The following is a 19176-nucleotide window of genomic DNA, read 5'->3' as shown; positions in this document are numbered from 1 at the left end:
AATTTTAACAAGATGCCCAGTCCCTGCTGATGAGAAGCATCCCCACAGCATGATGCTGCCACCACCATACTTCACTGTAGGGATGGTGTGTCTTGAGGCATGGGCAGTGTTAGGTTTGCGCCACACATAGCGCTTTTGAGTTTTGGCCAAAAAGCTCTATCTTGGTCTCATCTGACCACAAAACCTTTTCCCACATCGCAGCTGGGTCACTCTCATGCTTTCTGGCAAACTCCAGACGTGCTTTCAGATGGTACTTTTTGAGTAACGGCTTCTTTCTTGCCACCCTCCCATACAGGCCAGTATTATGCAGAGCTCTTGATATGGTTGACTGGTGCACCATTACTCCACTCCCAGCCACTGAACTCTAGCTCCTTCAAAGTGATTGTTGGCCTCTCTGTGGCTTCTCTAACAAGTCTCCTTCTTGTTTGAGCGCTGAGTTTTGAGGGACGGCCTTTTCTTGGCAGTGCCTGGGTGGTGTGATGCAGCTTCCACTTTCTGATTATTGATCCAACAGTGCTCACTGGGATATCCAAACACTTGGATATTATTTTGTACCCTTTCCCTCATCTATGCATTTGCATTACTTTATCTCTAACTTCTGTAGAATGCTCTTCGGTCTTCGTTTTCCTTCAGATTCACAGCTTGACCAATGATCCTTCAACAGTGGGGTTTTTATCCAGAAAATGTGACAGCAACTTTAATGGTTCACAGGTGGAGGCCAATGGTAAAGTAATTGTGTCCTCGTTAGGGTAATTTCTTTCATCGGTGTAAACTGGGAGCTTCCACAGAACAGGGGTTGAATACTTATGCAAGCAAGATATTTCAGTTTTTTATTTTTCTTAAAAATATTTCCCAACATAAAACCAATGTCACCTTACAATAATTGATTTTGAGTTTCAGTGTTTTAAAATAAAATATCAAACAGAACGAAATTTCAATGTACCATTTGTAATTCAGTAATATGAGAGAATTGGTCAGGGGTCTGAATACTTTTGCAAGGCACTGTGTGTGTATATAAATATATATATATATATATATATATATATATATATATATATATATATATATATATATATATATATATATATATATATACACACATACACATACACACACACACACACACACACATATACATACATACATATTATATATATATATATATATATATATACACACATACATACATAGTGCCCTCCATAAGTATTGGGACAGAAGTCAAAATAGCTATTTTTGCTGTACACTCAAGCAATATGAAAATCTGATTAAAAGATAATATGAGGCAAAAGTAGTTCTGTTACTTCTGGCTGTTTCAACACATATATGTTTCACCAACTAAGAATAACAGCACTTTCAGAGTTCCATCCTCCCATTTTATGTGAGCATAAGTATTGGGACATTTGGCTCACATGTGTTTCTAATTGATCAGGTGTTTCCTGTTGCATTGATTGTCCACACATAAAAGAGCTGTGAATGTGTAGTCTCAGTTCTATCCTTTGCTTTTGCCTTTGGAGTCTGCGTTTGGTGTCAGTAGGCATAATCCAACATGAAGACTAGGGAGCTGCCTATGAAAGAAAAGCAAGTGATTTGGATACTAAAAGAAGAGAGGGACTCAATTAGAACCATAGCACAAAAGGTGGGCATAGCCAAAGCAACAGTTTGGAATGTCCTAAAAAAGAAAGAAACCACTGGTGTCTTCAGCAATCGGCAACGACCAGGTCGGCCAACAACAGCAGTTGATGACAGAAAAATGACCAGAGCTGTGAAAAACAACCCAAAAATAAGTGTCAGTGAAATCACCAACAACCTCCAGAATGCTGGGGTGAAAGTGTCACAATCTACTGTTCGCAGAAGACTTTGGCAGCAGAATTACAAAGGCTACACTGCAAGATGCAAACCTCTGATCAGAACCAAAAACAGAAAGGCCAAATTAGAATTTGCTAAAAAGAACAGAGATGAGCCAGTAGAGTTTTGGAACAGAGTTTTATGGACAGATGAGACGAAGATTAACCTTTATCAAAAGTGATGGGAAGGCAAAAGTGTGGAGAGAAAAATGAACTGCAGATGATCCAAAGCACACCACCTCATCTGTGAAGCATGGTGGAGGTAGTGTCATGGCATGGGCATGCATGGCTGCCTCTGGAACGGGCTCACTCATCTTTATTGATGATGTAACGAATGATGGCAGCAGCAGAATGACTTCAGAAGTGTACAGAAGCATCTTGGCTACCAATGCACAAGAAAATGCCACCAGACTCATTGGGCAGCGCTTCACAATGCAGCAGGACAATGACCCAAAACACACTGCCAACCCAACCAAGGAGTTCATCAGGGGAAAAAAGTGGAAAGTTTTAGACTGGCCAAGTCAATCTCCTGATTTAAATCCGATTGAACATGCATTTCACTTGCTGAAGAGGAGACTGAAGTCAGAAACTCCCCAAAACAAGCAACAGCTGAAAATGGCTGCAGTACAGGCTTGGCAAAGCATCTCAAAGGACGATACCAAGAGTTTGGTGATGTCAGTGGGTTGCAGACTCACTGCTGTTATTGCATTCAAGGGATTTGCGACTAAATACTAGCTTTTATACTTCTTATATTTGCTTTAAGTTGAATTGTCCCAATACTTATGCTCACATAAAATGGGGGGGATGGAACTCTAAAAGTGCTGTTATTCTTAGTTGGTAAAACATGTATGTCTTGAAACCACCAGAAATAAAAGGTGACATTCTGTACTTTTGCCTCATATATATAATATATATATATATATATATATATATATATATATATATATATATATATATATATATATATATATATATATATACACTTTTTTTTTCTTTAAGATGAAAAGGCTTAATTCTCATCTGTATTTCTTGGAAATCTTTTGCAGTTGTTGAATTAGCATATTTTTGTATATTTTCTTTTTGACAGGCCAAACACAGGCATCTGTTTTTAATATAAGAATGTACTGCAGCACTGTGTGGTGTTACTTCTCTTCATTGAGCAGATTATTTGGATTGGTACTGTAAAGTGCAAATCAGCTAGATTGCCAGCACTGAGGGTAGATGTCTTCATACAGGAATGCTGAAAGCTTATTCCCCTGGTGTGCTGAGCCTACTGCAATTCAGCTCAGCCGGGCTTAAGAAATGGAATATCCTTAAATTTTTTTTTAAAAGCCTATAAAAACATTTCATTGGGATAAAACAGTCTGCTGGAATTGGGGCTTAGTCACAGCTTCAGTGGATAAACCTGAAAACACACACAAATGACCCCTGCTCCCCGCCCTCCCAAACACACACTGTTTACATGGACACATGTTTGGGCTGTATGATTGCCTGTCCCCTACACTTTGTTTACATGGACACATGTTTGGGCTGTATGACTGCCTGTCCCCTACACTTTGTTTACATGGACACATGTTTGGGCTGTATGATTGCCTGTCCCCTACACTGTTTACATGGACACATGTTTGGGGTCCTTGACACAGCCTTGCATGTTAATCAGACGCCCCGCTATTGTATTGACTGGCTGCCCACACAGAGACACTGACGGAACATTCCCTTTACTTTGGAATCATGATTTCACCACAGTACTTGTTTTGATCCTCTGTTTCCAGAACTAAAAACAACTCCTATTTCCCAATGCTAAATAATGGCCCTGCTGAAACACGGCTTCTGCTCCTCCATCATGTCTTTGGATTATTCAAAGCACCTCTGTCAACTACTCCCCTGGCTCCCACCTCACACTGGAATGAGAATATAAACGCTGAAAAGACACTGAATTATACATGTTTTAAACCAGACCCTGATAGTGGCATTATCACCCATTAATCTAAAAAAATAGTAATGCCTACAGTAATACCTCACATACATTTTAAAGACTAAATGATGCCTACACCTACCAATGAGACACAGTATAGCCTTTTGTTTGAAGCATGGACAAAAAACAGTTTGCTGAGAGCTTTGAAAACTGATTATGAAGCATCTTGGGGGAGAAAAAAAGGTTGTCCAGTTAATCAGAAAAAAAAAAAAAAAATGTTAAGTATAATTTGTGACGCCCCCCTTACTTAGCATACATATTGTTACACTCCGAGAGTCAATGTCTCCACTTCCCCGCCTCATACTACATTGCCAAAAAATATGTACACTTTTCAAAACTTTTAAGAATGTGTTTGTTAACATTTGTGTTTTAAGCTAAATCAGAACTTTTGGTTAAATCTAGGAAAAAATACACGATTACATAAAATCCAGGAAAAACACCTAAAATATTAATGTCTTTTTTTTTTTTTTTTAGTTTGCACATTTCGGCTCTGTTCACTGCAGTTTCACTGACACTCGCCACTTCAAACATAATTTCTCCGGTTCTACAAGCCCCAGAGAGATCGTCAACAGCTCATTTAAAAGGCAATAACTTGGACTAATTAGATGCCATTTACGTATATTTGAAAATGTCTATCCTTTTAGAAATGAATATAAACCAGCACACTGGTCTGAGACGAGGCAGAGGCCTGGCATCTTCAATCAGCTCTCTAATCTACGTCATGAATATAAACCAGCACGCTGGTCTGTGACGACCCAGAGGCCTGGCATCTTCAATCAGCTCTCTAATTATTTAATTTGTCGAGTTTGTTTTAATCCCAAGATACTGTACAGCTCATTGCAATTCTGAAAATAAGGAAACCAAAGCGGTATTCCAGTTAGCCAGCAGTATGAATGGCTTGGCACACTGTACTAGAAGACTTCACACTGCACGTCCTTACCTCCACTCATCCTGGGGATGGTTCAGCTCATACGTCTCCCTCACGTGAGACACACCCATGTCTGGATGAAGCCAGTGAATCTCCTCGGACTGCAGGTGGCTAAGACGCAAGCCATAACAAGACACACACTTCACCTTATGGATGTCCACTATCTTCTGTATTACGCCCTGTCAATACAGAAACACAGTTATTCATGTTATTTTTTTTATGTAATCTTTATTTAACCAGGAAAGTCCCATTGAGATTACAATCTCTTTTTTATCCAGTACGGCACCTGTTTGAGAAGGTGGCATGTAATACAAAAACAAAAGAAGAAATTACACAAATTCAAACGAACACAACCAATACCAACAAGTCAATCAAATTGCAAGAAACCATTCAGGAGCACCGGCCTTAAACAAATGTCGCGGCTACATGATGTCATTTTTTTTTTGTTTGAACTCCTTTAAAGTGATCAAGACAGTAAGTTTCAGTTATCCCTGAAGTTTATTCCAAGACCACGGAGCTAGAAAATTGCAATTTTCCAAATTCCATATGAACTTTAGTAACTGAGAAACTTAGAACAATCTGACATCTAAGGTAATTAGCAATGTATTAAGATCATTTGGGGTTGTGCCATTGTGGCAAAGTGGTTTGCAGTGCGCAGGTGTAGAGGTGATGTGATATGTAACAGAAGACAGACAACAAAGTTCACGATCCAAACAGTTGTTTATTTTGTTATCCCGGTCTGGCGACCGCAAATAATAATCCCAGGCAATACACAGCAATGCGTACTGCACTGTTCTAAACAACACGCTACAGTCCCGAAATAATAAACACAGTATAACACACACAAAGACACACACATGATCACAAGTCCAGAGTGAGTGATAACGTGCAAGTGGTGAAATTCAATTTATTTGTGTACAGTTGCGAAGTGTTGTCCGGGTTGGTGCTGGCCTTAAGCGATAGCTCCCAGTACGTGTTAGCCATCTAATAACAACAAACGAGTAGAATTCGACATGACAAAACAAACACTCAAAGTGCGTTTCTGGTTTTCCTTTTGGTTCGCTCGCAACCACAGCAAAGGAACAGATCCCTTAGCCACGTCCCCTTTTGTACAGTCAGTCACGCCCCCTTGGTTAGCGAGTGCAATCGTTTCTCCTCCAATCCGCGGTTGCCAAATAGCTTCCCTTCTGGGGCGATGACTTGGTGTACCGTAGCTCCGCCCCCTTTCTAGATGGCCGACTTCCACCTTTCCCTGGAATGAACTGTCCGACCATCCAGTCCGGGGCACTCTGTTCCCTTTACACAGCGCTCTCACAGGTTGGGAGGGAGATTTATAACCAAGATTCATTCTTTCTCTGTCACAGCCATGGATAGCTTTGCATACAATTATGTAGCAGTCTTTCAATCTTGATGATGATAAAGAAGTAGTCAGACCATCCAATCTATATGAATCACAGTGATGAACAGAATAACCCATGTTGATTACAAACCTCAATGCAGGATGGTACAAAGGATCTGTTTTTCTTAAAGACTGTGGTAGCAGATAATAAATAGTGTCACCATCGTCAATCAGAGGCAGAAATGTAATCAAGGTCAGTTGTTTTCTAGCTTGTTCTGAAAACAGGATTTATGTCTATAAAGATAACCTAATTTCAATTTAGGTGAGGTCCTAAACAAACATTCACATGTGTTGTTATTAGGGCTTCTGTTTTTTGAGTTTTATTTATTTTTCGGTGCTTATTTTTAGCTATTTTCGGGTTTTATGTAAATCATTTTTTTTCGGGGCTTTCGTTTTTGATATATTGTATGAAATTAGTGTTTTCGGTTACTTTCCAAAATGCTTGAGCATTTTTTTTGTGCACGTGTCAAAACATGTATAGTAACTGGACAGTACTGGCACACTTAAGTTGTACCTTCTTTCCTTTGCTGTCTTCCACAACGAAATCCCTACGGTCACTGGCACATTCTTCTGGGGTTTTTGTGTGTACGCATTTTTGTACATTTTGCCACAATTCTGTTTTAAATCCTCAGTGTCTTAACTGTAATACAGCTTTAAATCCCGCTAACAAGCCTCCATCCTGATTGTAATCTCGTGTTAAATCTTGCAAGCAGAGTCTCCAATAGAAATGAAGGAATGTGTTTTCACTCAGTAGTTGGGGTGGGTTTAAAGTATTCTGAACGAATCAATGATAGATACAAGTCAGGAAGGTGGGTCATTGACCAGCAGCACAGGGAAAAAATAAAATAATTAATCTTATTAAGTCCCGCATAAATGATTAATTCTCAAAATGAACGCAGTAGGGATTCAAGGAATCTCTACTGCATGCACATGGATTAGGGAGTGGTTAACATGTAGAAAACACAAAGTACTGATTAGAGGAGAAACCTCAAAATGGAGCGAGGTAACCAGTGGTGTACCACAGGGATCAACATTAGGTCCTCTGCTATTCCTAATCTTCATTAATGATTTAGATTCTGGTACAGTAAGCAAACCTTTTAAATTTGCAGACGACACAAAAATATGTGAGTGGCAAACACAGTGCAGCAGCAAAGGTCATTCAAAATTATCTAGACAGCATTCAGAATTGGGCAGACACATGGCAAATTAAATTTAATAGAGAAAAGTGTAAAGTACTGCACACAGGTAATAAAAATGTGCATTATAAATATCATGGGAGATACTGAAATTTAAGGAGGAATCTATGAAAAAGACCTAGGAGTTTATGTTGACTCAGAAATGTCTTAATCTAGACAATGTGGGGAAGCTATGAAAAAGGCCAACAACATGCTCGGATATATTGTGAGAAGTGTTGAGTTTAAATCAAGGGAAGTAATGTTAAAACTTTACAATGCATTAGTAAGACCTCACCTAGAATATTGTGTTCAGTTCTGGTCACCTCGTTTCAAAAAGGATATTGCTGCTTTAGAAAGAGTGCAAAGAAGAGCAACCAGAATTATCCTGGGTTTAAAAGGCATGTCGTATGCAGACAGGCTAAAAGAATTGAATCTATTCAGTCTTGAACAAAGAAGACTACACGATGATTTAATTCAAGCATTCAAAATCCTAAAAGGTATAGACAATGTCGACTCGGGGGACTTTTTTAACCTGAAAAAAGAAACAAGGACCAGGGGTCACAAATGGAGATTAGATAAAGGGGCATTCAGAACAGAAAATAGGAGGCACTTTTTTACACAAAGAATTGTGAGGGTCTGGAACCAACTCCCCAGTAATGTTGTTGAAGCTGACACCCTGGGATCATTCAAGAAGCTGCCTGATGAGATTCTAGGATCAATAAGCTACTAAACAACCAAACCAGCAAGATGGGCTGAATGGCCTCCTCTCGTTTGTAAACTTTCTTATGTTCTTATGTTCGTATGTATTTATTATTATTTTTATAGTAGGTTTTATTTTTTTAAATATGAAAAGGGTAAAGTCAACATGAATAGATTAACCATTTCTACAGTTTTTCCAGTGCTTTCCCGTGTTTATTGGCTACCCACCGATTAAATTTTTTTTTGTATCGGGGGTGTTTTTTCGGGTTTTATCGGTTAAAACTGAAAATCAAAAGCCCTAGTTATTATCAATGCCTGAGGCATTGCTATTGACCCTTCTAATTCTAAGGAATGAATGTTACCAATTTCAGACAGAAATTGTCTCATTAACCGCAGATGTATGTATCCACTCAATAGCTTGAACAAAAGAATGCCCTTAGCAAGTATCACCATTGTTATAACAAATGGAAAAGTGGTTCTCTAGATAAATTCTGTGTTAAATATCTCCACAATATTCCCGTTCCTTCTGAAGCTGAGGGAACATGACGTCACTTTGTGGCTTGGAACTTGGGCTTCAGGAGACTAGGTTTCAGGACACTACATGGCACACGAGAGGACACTTTGGGTTTGATCCCACAAAGTTTCCTGAAGCTAGGTCTCCCGGTGGTCTCCTGGAACCAGGTTTCAAGCCACTGTTCCTGAAAAAGTGGCTTCATGTTCAACGGCTTTAGTGGATAGGCATCCACAATGGGAAAACATTTTAGGATGCTGACAAAGCTGGCATAAAAAATAAAAATAAAATAGACTCTGGTCTGGTTACAAAAAAAAAAAAAAAAAACTCAAGACATATTTAGATATTTATACCTAGTGTACTATTAAACATGCAACATTTTAAACAGGCCCTAAATGTGATTTGAAGTGCTTAATTAAACAGAGGGACAGCATGGTTACTAATGATCCCTCCAAGGGAGGCTGCCATTCTAAATGTGCCATGAGCCTCGATGGCTCCCGTTGCACAGTACGAGCTGCATTACTGCAGCTCCCTGCCCAGCAGATAACCTTGACAGAGGGAATATCCCATGTGGGGAAAATGTTCCAGAACGCTAATGCGATACAATTAATCTGACAATTCTAGGTCAGCTCCTTCTGCAGCAGTCTCGGCACAAAACAGAATGGAATTAAATGAATGAGTATCATTTGGTTGTTAGTAGCTTATTGATAGCAGAATCTCATCAAGCAGCTTCTTGAAGGATCCCAAGGTGTCAGCTTCAACATCATTACTGAGGAGTTGGTTCCAGACCCTCACAATTCTCTGTGTAAAAAAGTGACTCCTATTTTCTGTTCTGAATGCCCCTTTATTTATATTTGTGACCCCTGGTCCTTGTTTCTTTTTTCAGGTCAAAAAAGTCCCTTGGGTCGACATTGTCAATACCTTTTAGAATTTTGAATGCTTGAATCAGATCGCCACGTAGTCTTCTTTGTTCAAGACTGAATAGATTCAACCTGTCATATCCGATCCTGTAACAGACAACACCCTCTATTAACCGATGGACCTCTGGCACGTGTCATTCACATAGACTGCTACCAACTGAATGGTACAGCTCACCGGCCATTCCACCAGGGGTCAGGAGACTTCATGGGCTTTGTTCCAGGGTGCATTGGAATGGGAGAGCTCCTGTAGACAGTGATTTGACACTTTGACGAACCGTGCGGTTGAACCAGAACTGCAGAGGGCGCATATGTACGGACACTCTGTGTCGATGCGGTGCGCTCAGCACCGACACTCTGTGCCGATGTGTGGCAGTGTAACCGATGCACTCTTCACCGATGTGTGACAGAGTGGACTCGACGCTCTGCACCTACACATGTACTCAGTGTCGACACATTACTCTCGGCACCGACTCGATGCACTCTTCACCGATGCTCGATACCGAAACAGTAACCTCCAGCAAGTGAGATCAGGGGCGATAAATCTCAATTATTGCAAGTGGCACGTTAGCAGGGATGCCACGTGCAAGTCAGCCACTGGCTAAACTGCATAGTCAGTGCAAACACAAAACCAGCAGCAGCCTGCACCGAAACAGTAACCTCGACCCTAAGGATAGTCTGGTGAAACCTCGTCCCTAATTCTAAATTCGCACACGAAAATCCTACTTCAAAATGCCTTAGTAATAGTTCTGCAGAAGCAGTACTAAAACACCATCAAGCTGCTAGCAGGAACGCCTACAACAGCTGCTCGGAATTATTTATTTATTTATTTATTACTTACCGCTCTAAGAAAACACACAGAAAAGCAATAACAACGCAACAAAATGGAACAAAAGCGAAACCACGCGGTCCATCGAATATATTGATCTAATGTATATAATACACAATAAATTAAGAAAAAAACTATAGTACATACTCCGAAGGAGCAAGTTAGTCTAACATACTACAAACCCGGGAAGGAACGGCTAATTGAGCCACAGGCTTCCCATGGCATACAAGTGGGACTAACCTAGCACAGACTAAAAACAGAAATATAGCTCGAAATAATTGTGTACTTTAGCGATTCTGTAATAATAAAAATATATAGCACTAAAAACAAGTTAAAAGCACTAATAGGTATATAGAGAGAAAGATATACTTCTCAAGAGTAATCAGCATGGTTGAAAAAAGCAAATGGCATTTCTGGAAGGGCACGCTGCTGCGAGGCAGAGCTGCAGCAGCGCCTCCCTGCTCTAGCGAGAGTCTTTGGTATAGAGTTTTCAGTTCAGGACTCAAAGGGAAACACTCATGTGTAATGGTTAATATTCTCTACTTGAAAGGGTACAAACCTTCACAGAAACTGTGTAAGAAAAAAAAAGCTACAATTTACAAAAGAAAGCAATTCCATGTGTCAGAGGCAAATCAGCCAAGTGCTGCACTCCACTCCTATCAGGCTTACAGTGTTGAGGAATCTCATTACCTTTACAGCTCTACACCCATTAAATATGCCTGTCAGGGATGAATTAAAGCAGAACATTGAAAGTGCTCATCCTTACTAAGAAGAAAATGATATCGACAAAGGCTGCAGTCAACCATATCTACACATTGACGGAATGTTTAAGTCAATATCTTACTGAACGTGGCAGCTTTAACAAACTGCATGCCCAGGGGAAGTTGGACTGGAAGGTTCAGCACAATAGTGAATGTTTTATATATACAGAGAGGTTTTACTACAAGCTTGATTAGACCCAGTGTATATGTATCAAGCTCAGGTGTGTCTTATTAAACATAGTAAAATTAGGAATGGATCACACTGCTGTGCAACGGGAGCCTTCTGTCCCTGCCTGTTGTGTGTTCACGTGCAGCAGCACTCACCCTGACGTCAGTGGCGTCCCCATGGCGAATGTTGCTGGCCCAGTTGCAGGGCTCGTTGCTGCTCTCGAAGTAGTGGAACACCTTGAGGACCCGGTCCAGGGCCCCTGCGGAGCGCTCCATCCCCATGCTCAAACGGGACTTGGCTCCCGAGCCCAGTTGGTTCAGGTTCGGGTCGAGGTAAGCAGCTGCCATGCCTTTGCTGGGTGCTAAGTATCTGTCATATTCTGCAGAGAAAAAAAATAGAAAAGAAAATGTATCACATTATATGAGAGAAAGTTTGCAATTCTAGTAATCTTAAAATAAAATACAAAAAACTAAAGCAGGTAAATATTAGTGCTGGATATTTGAGCTATGGTAAGGTTAGGCTTGAATGTACTGCATGCGTGATGGTTTTGAAACCATGTACTAGACCGTATGAAAACTGCCTGCCTAACAATACTGAATTTTGTATCCCCGGTAACGGTAGCACCAAACGGCCGACTAGCCGACTAAATTTGAGTGCAGTCGACCTCACCGCTGGTATTTGACTAACCGGAAATGTCACATGACCATTCACACCATTTGCTAAAATGACGGATGATACATCCGATATGAGAACTTCAGCATCAAAAGAAACACAACAAAACTAGTTTAGTGTGGAAGTACTTCAAAAAAGCAGGAAGACAAACGTGAAGTACAATGCACACTTTTGTCAAAGTGCTAAAATACAACCAAAGCACATCGTCTATGCATGCGCACCTCAGATGTAAACAGGAAACAACAGAAAAACTAATAGCATTCGTTGTGAAAGATGTACGTCCAATTTCAGCGATTCACGGGCAGGGATTTCAGGATCTTATCCATTTTTTTGAACCAGGGTACACAATTCCATCCCGCGCTAGCGTCTGGAAACAAATTCAATGCGAGTATGACATCGTAAAAAGACAGCTTGCTGCAGAACTTAAAACACAAAGCGTATCTCTCACAACTGATCTCTGGACATCGGTCACAATGGATGCTTACATTACTGTAACTGCACATTACATAACGGAGTCATGGCAGCTGAAGTCTAAAGTATAGCAAAATGCAATTATGTCTGAAAGACACACTACTGTAAATATTTCTGAACGTATGAACAATATTGTGCAGGAGTGGGGCATTGATGTTTTTTGTATGGTTCATGACAATGTCAGCAATATGAATCTGGCAATGGAGATCTGTGATCAGTTTCCGAATGACCTGGGCTGTTCTGGCCATACACTACAATTAGCGATCAAAGCAGGTTTAAGTCTTCCTGACATCTCCAAAGCAGTAGAAGCAGCAAGACAAGTTGTGGGGCATTTCCGTCACTCTGCATTGGCCACTAGCTGAAAAAACAGCAAGTTCAGCTCGACTACAAACAAAACAAGCTTCTGAAGGACTGCGCCACACGGTGGAACTCCACGCTCTTCATGTTGGAGCGCTTATTTGAGCAACGACTGGCTGTTCAGACTGTCCTGACTGATGAAACTGTCAAAGAGGCCGCTCGCAAGTCACTGTTGTTGAAAAGTAACGTCTGGGACCTGACAGAGCAGTTGTTACCTGTACTAAGACCGCTGGCAAAAGCAACCACTATTATGTGTTCAGAACAGCATGTGGGGCTTTCTTTCATTTACCCTGTCATTATGAATTTGTTGGACAGCAACCTCAAGCCAACAGACAGTGTATGGGAGCTACACGAGCCTTTAAGGCAGAAGTCAGCAAGCAACTAACGAAACGATTCAAACTGGATCAGCAAGGACTTGCGGAAACACTTCCCATCATGGCATGCCTGTTGGACCCACGTTTCAAGCACTTGCAGTTTCTACAGAATGCCGTGAGAGAGGCAGCCAGACACCATCTTTCAGAATTGGTTCTGAATCTGAACCAGTCAAGATCCTGAGATTCTGCTGCTGCAACAGTAGCTGCTGCCACCTGCCGGCCCTGTGATGGTGACGCCTCAGAAAGTGCTGCCGTGGACGTGGAGCCTCAAACGAAAAAGTCAAACATTTAAATGGACTATGCAGAAATGTTTCGACGTCACTTCAAGGAAGAAAGAAAACCACGGTCAGCAACAGATGACAGCGAAATAAATGATTACCTCAAGTTGACCCCTCACATTCCAACAATGGACAGCCTGTTACTGTGGTGGAAGAAAAGGAAAGGCCGATATCCCCGTCTGGCAGTTTTATTGAGGAAATATCTTGCTACCCCCTGCACGAGCACTCCGAGCGAGAGAATGTTTTCTCTTGCTGGAAATACCGTCAACCAACACAGATCAAGTCTCCACTCAGATCATGTTGATGTCCTTGTGTTCCTTAACGTAAATTTAAAAACAAGTAAAAAGGAACTGACACCAAGGAATGATGGATCTGATGAGACGGAGTAAAGATTGATACTGACAGTTTCCTACACGCTGGGGAAAAAACCCTTATTTTGTTTAATGCCAGCAATATAATTGTGTTTCTTATATGAAAGGCTTTGATTTTGTTACCCAAGTTAAAAAATCACCAGGGTGAGTTTATTTATTTATTTTATTATTATTTTCGTTGGTAGGCTATGCTATTGCATCAGAACAGAATTAGTGTTTCTGTTGTTTACTGTAACACATAAGCATATTGCCTGAACTAATGATTCAAATCCGTTAAAAAAAAAAAAAAAAAAAAAAAAAAGAAGTAATCCGTAAGACTCAGACAGACTCAGATAAGCAGTTATGTTATGATCAGGTTAATGGGTGATGATGGGTTAAAAAAAGTTAAATGCTCTAACAGTCTAAAGCAATATCTAGGCTACATTCAAAGGACAATGCAAGTTGATATTTACAGCAGAATCTACAGGGTAACAAATTGCACATGCTCTTTCTTCGATAGAGGTTTCATCTCTAATGTCCACAGAGCACCCAGAGACACATCTAATGATGTATCAGCAGCACCATCTGCCAGCCTCGACATCCCAAGATTAAAACAGCTACACTGCAGCTTGTTGGGTTGCACTTGAGAAGGTTATGATTTGTGTCCTTACGCTCAGAAGAGCTGGAAAGGGCTGTGTTAAATCAGAATTACGCACATTTCTAGAAACACTTTCCATGAAAAAGGTCTTGCTGTAGGTATGCAAATGGGTAATTATTGAAAGTGCAGTAGTAAATTTAGCATTATTAGTTTTGCCAAGGGGTTGGTTTGTCAGTGCATCTTAAAAAATAAATAAAATACATTTGCATTTAATCAACAACCAAAAAATCTCTCTCTCTATATATATATATATATATATATTATAGTGGCGATGTAGCGCCACTATAGTTTGGGTTGAGTAGGCAGTTTAATATTAAACCCCAATTTCTGTACTTTAATAACTTAGACCATCTTTCATTGGATTTGCACGGAAAAATTTGGATGTGTGTCCCTTTGGTTAGATCTCTTGATGATCAGAGATGCGGATTCTGAGATCCAGTTGGTGAAAACAAATTAAAATCTGTTTTTTGCTGTTTTTTTTTTTTTTTGTCAGGTCTCCAGCTCCAAAACGGTTTGGAATCTTAGGGTACAAGGGGACTGGCCCAGAATAGTGCCTTTGTTCTGGTTTGGTGAAACAATATTAATCTGCTCCTGAGTTACAAAGATTTCAAAGTTTGGTTCTGAGCATGCTCAGTACAGCTCTTGCAGTTAGATGTTTGATCTCGAAAAAAGGAATTGGCCTCACAACAAAAAATCCTTCTTTTTTTCAGTTTAAAAAAAAAAAAAACCTGAAACTGCCTGAAAATCATATATCTTTAGTAAACCATGACATGTCTGTATATAATTGGGACTCCATAATATTGACTAACATTGTTTTTTAATTTTGTGAGTGATAAATGCGTTTACCTTTTAAAATCTTTTTTCGTCACACGTTACACGAAAAAGGAATTCTTCTCAAGAAAAAAGCAGCTGTTCTGGCGAAAAAATAATTTAGAATTTCACTTCTTTTGTCATGAGGGGGATCTTCTTTTGTGAGGTTCTTTCCGTCTCGTGAAATCAGATTGTGGACAGCCACTGCCGAGTTTGCCCGAGACAGACAGCACTTTCCGGGGCAGCAGTCTGAGGTACCTCCCTACATTGTGATTGCTGATATCTCAGCCTCTGTTCAAGTTAGAAATAGGTGTAATAGGTGAAAACCGAAAAAACAACCATTAACCGTCGCCAGGTTCTTGGGTAATAAGGGGCGGGTATGAAGGTGGAGCCTGTAGTGTAGAGGTTAGTATGTCTGCCTAGCATGCCAACGATCAGTGGATTAAAAACTGGTGAAAACCTTTTTTCAGTATGAATTATACTTTTATACGAACATCATTTATTAGTTTTGGGTCATGAGTGCGATCATCCAAAATGCTAACAGTGTATTACATTTTATATATTAAATATTTTAATGGTTTTAGTAAAATTAAACATCCTCGCTTGAAAACTATCAACTATTACGTTTTTAAATATTTTTTATTTTTTAGATGTCTCCTGTGTTATCTGCAGAGAGTTGTATGTTGTTTGTCTTAACTGATGATGGCTGTCTGTGGTTGCTTGTTGCCTTGCCTCTTCCACTGCCTGTAAGGGGGTGGGAGGGGATGCAGAGTTAGGGTTAAAAACCCTAACAATCGCATTTCCCTACTTTTGTTGTTTTAATCCTAACTGATGCATTAACAAAGTTTTTTGCAAATAACATATCTACTAGGGCTACTGATTTTCCACGATCGTGGAGTCACGGACGGAATCGCGGAATTAGGCATTGGGAACGGAACTGGCATTTTGGGAATGGAATTCTGCTTTGCAACGGCACCTTTAAAAAAAAAAAATAAATAAAAAATAAAAAAAACCTGTGCAAACAGACTTTTACCGCTGTTATTCTCCTATAAAAAATAAGATTGCTTTGAAAACTACATTACCCTGAAGCCCAGCTATATTGCTGGTGAAAACATTATTGTAAGTTTATTTGGATCATTGTATAACAAGAAAACAGGTGGTTTTGTGGGTGTTACACTGATGGACTGTCTGTCTCTACTGCGGCGCTGCCTGTGTGCAGTGTGAGTCGAGTTGTTTAAAACAGAAACTAGCTGGTTTGTGAGAGTTCTATTCTGTGGATCGTCAACCCCCCCCGATTAAAAAAATGTAATTGAATTTATGCATTCATTTATTTAGTTATTATCGCAAATCCGTTACTTTGTCACCCACTCAACACAAAGAAACGACACGGTGGTTGAGGTGAAACCTTTAGTTTTATAACTTATTATTTCTAATTGATCATTAACTCCTTAATAATACACTGAGTGATTTTTAGTTTTTTACTCGTGTTGCTATAGCCTCTCTAGCTACTATAGTAAGAACAGAAAATGGTGAAAATGGTAGATTCAACAATTAGTGGACCATTAAATAGTTATTTATTTTACCCACTGTACCGAATGCAAAGCCACCGTGTTTATTGTGCAATGAATGTGTGTCAGTAGTTAAGGAATACAATATGAAAACCAAACCAAACAAGGAGCTTTTGGAAATACGTATCCAGAGGACACAGAAGTTAGAAGCTCAAAAGTAGAAGCGCTGATCTCTTAACAGTTATACTATTAATATGTCACATACATTTTAAAATGTTTGTAATGCTACTCTGTTAAATTCTCACACTCTTCTATTATTAAAGTACTATTCATGTGGTAAAATGTGTAAGTCTTGTTCAATATATGAACATTAAGTTATGTAATATTTATTATTGCTTAAAAATGTGCAGAGTAAAAGACTCTGGCCCGCCTACTCCTAACTTTTTTCCAATCTGGCCCCCTTAAATCTAAAAAAACTAGCTGAAGAGCCCTGCTCTAACCAAGGCACCTCTATCTACAAGTACTGCATTACCCAGTCTGCGTTACTGCAGATGAAACTACAGATGGGAGAGAAGTGTCCTGAACATTGCATTTAAGTTGTAATTTTATTAAAATTGTATAATTTTGTAATAATGCCCCTCAGTTTCGACTAGTCCTGTATATTGTAATGCCAGCAATGAGCTATTTTTTCAAAACACCTTTGTTGACTGACCTACAGTACATTGTTACTAGTGGACTGCTTTAAAAAAGATTTTTCCTGAAAACTACAGTCTCAGGGACTTAAATGAAAAAAAAAGAATTAAATAGATTTTTTAAGTTAAAATGTTATTTATATTCAATTACATTGTTAATTCTTAATAAATTGGTAAAAACAGAATTGGTCATTTTGAAAATGGAATTTGCCGTTCAAGAATAGAAACTCAGGAGCCCTACTAAGCTCTAACAAAGGTCATTGTCGGTTAGCAGTTTAGTTAATCCAGCTAGACTTTGCACAGCCCCGTAAGCCCCTAAGTTTGGCCCTTCTAATAGTGCTTAGTTACACCCACAGAGAGTCCTGCAGGCATGTAGTTTGGTTTGAGATGAAGTACTGTAAACAAAGACGTGTACGGCTCCACGGGACTCGGTCAAGGCGTACGGCTCCACGGGACTCGGTCAAGGCGTACGGCTCCACGGGACTCGGTCAAGGCGTACGGCTCCACGGGACTCGGTCAAGGCGTACGGCTCCACGGGACTCGGTCAAGGCGTACGGCTCCACGGGACTCGGTCAAGGCGTACGGCTCCACGGGACTCGGTCAAGGCGTACGGCTCCACGGGACTCGGTCAAGGCGTACGGCTCCACGGGACTCGGTCAAGGCGTACGGCTCCACGGGACTCGGTCAAGGCGTACGGCTCCACGGGACTCGGTCAAGGCGTACGGCTCCACGGGACCCGGTCAAGGCGTACGGCTCCACGGGACCCGGTCAAGGCGTACGGCTCCACGGGACTCGGTCAAGGCGTACGGCTCCACGGGACTCGGTCAAGGCGTACGGCTCCACGGGACTCGGTCAAGGCGTACGGCTCCACGGGACCCGGTCAAGGCGTACGGCTCCACGGGACCCGGTCAAGGCGTACGGCTCCACGGGACTCGGTCAAGGTGTACGGCTCCACGGGACCCGGTCAAGGTTAGCATCAAGTGTACAAACAAGAACATCCTGTTTTTTTCTTGGAGATCTTGTTTATTTGAGGTCAACAGCACATTGCAAACAGATTTTGTCAACAGGAAAAGGGTCATTAGCCTTTTCGTACTATCACACTTTTTTGTATATTATCAAGTCTCCTCAAGTCCAGTTCGCAGTGTTTCTAGTGTCTATTTATTATTTGTTTAAATAAATTTAGTGTACTCAATACTTTTCCCCCGATTTTCTCCCCAGTTTGGAATGTCAAATTATGATAGAATACTGCCCCACTGTTTGGATGTGAGGAGATACATGGCGGAGTGCCCATAGGGGAGGGATGTCAGTGAGCTGCTCTTCTAATGAGTGAAATCATATAGGCTACACACACACCCACACACCATATAAAAGGTTGCTTTTTCTTTTCTTTTAGTATTTTAAATGAGGATTACTGTAAAGCTATTCACATATCACATTTCAAATGATTACTGTAAAGCTATTCAGACATCACATTATTTGAAATGATGGTTACTGTAACGCTATTCAGACATCACATTATTTGAAATGATGGTTACTGTAAAGCTATTCAGACATCACATTATTTGAAATGATGGTTACTGTAAAGCTAGTCACATATCACATTATTTGAAATGATGATTGCTGTAAAGCTATTCAGACATCACATTATTTGAAATGATGATTACTGTAACGCTATTCAGACATCACATTATTTGAAATGATGATTACTGTAACGCTATTCAGACATCACATTATTTGAAATGATGGTTACTGTAAAGCTATTCAGACATCACATTATTTGAAATGATGGTTACTGTAAA

The 19176-nt window shown here is 40.2% G+C and overlaps 1 protein-coding gene across 11 annotated transcripts in view; it reads right to left on the bottom strand.

The window, feature by feature from the left end:
• LOC117400717 (focal adhesion kinase 1-like) overlaps positions 1-19176 on the bottom strand; it is a 164041-nt gene that overhangs the window by 91360 nt on the left and 53505 nt on the right. For 10 of the 11 annotated variants that reach the window (XM_059021267.1, XM_059021264.1, XM_059021265.1 and 7 more), the window contains 2 exons: positions 11363-11586; positions 4760-4926 (listed from right to left, as the gene is read on the bottom strand). In XM_059021267.1, coding sequence (XP_058877250.1) covers positions 4760-4926; positions 11363-11586 — 391 coding nt within the window. Of the gene's footprint in view, positions 1-4755; positions 4927-11362; positions 11587-19176 lie in introns of those variants that run through there. The other variant, XM_059021278.1, reaches the window with a different exon arrangement.

The sequence above is a fragment of the Acipenser ruthenus genome, chromosome 4 (assembly GCF_902713425.1).
Source record: "Acipenser ruthenus chromosome 4, fAciRut3.2 maternal haplotype, whole genome shotgun sequence".
Classification (NCBI taxonomy): domain Eukaryota; kingdom Metazoa; phylum Chordata; class Actinopteri; order Acipenseriformes; family Acipenseridae; genus Acipenser; species Acipenser ruthenus.
This window is presented reverse-complemented; position numbering and strand designations above follow the sequence as displayed.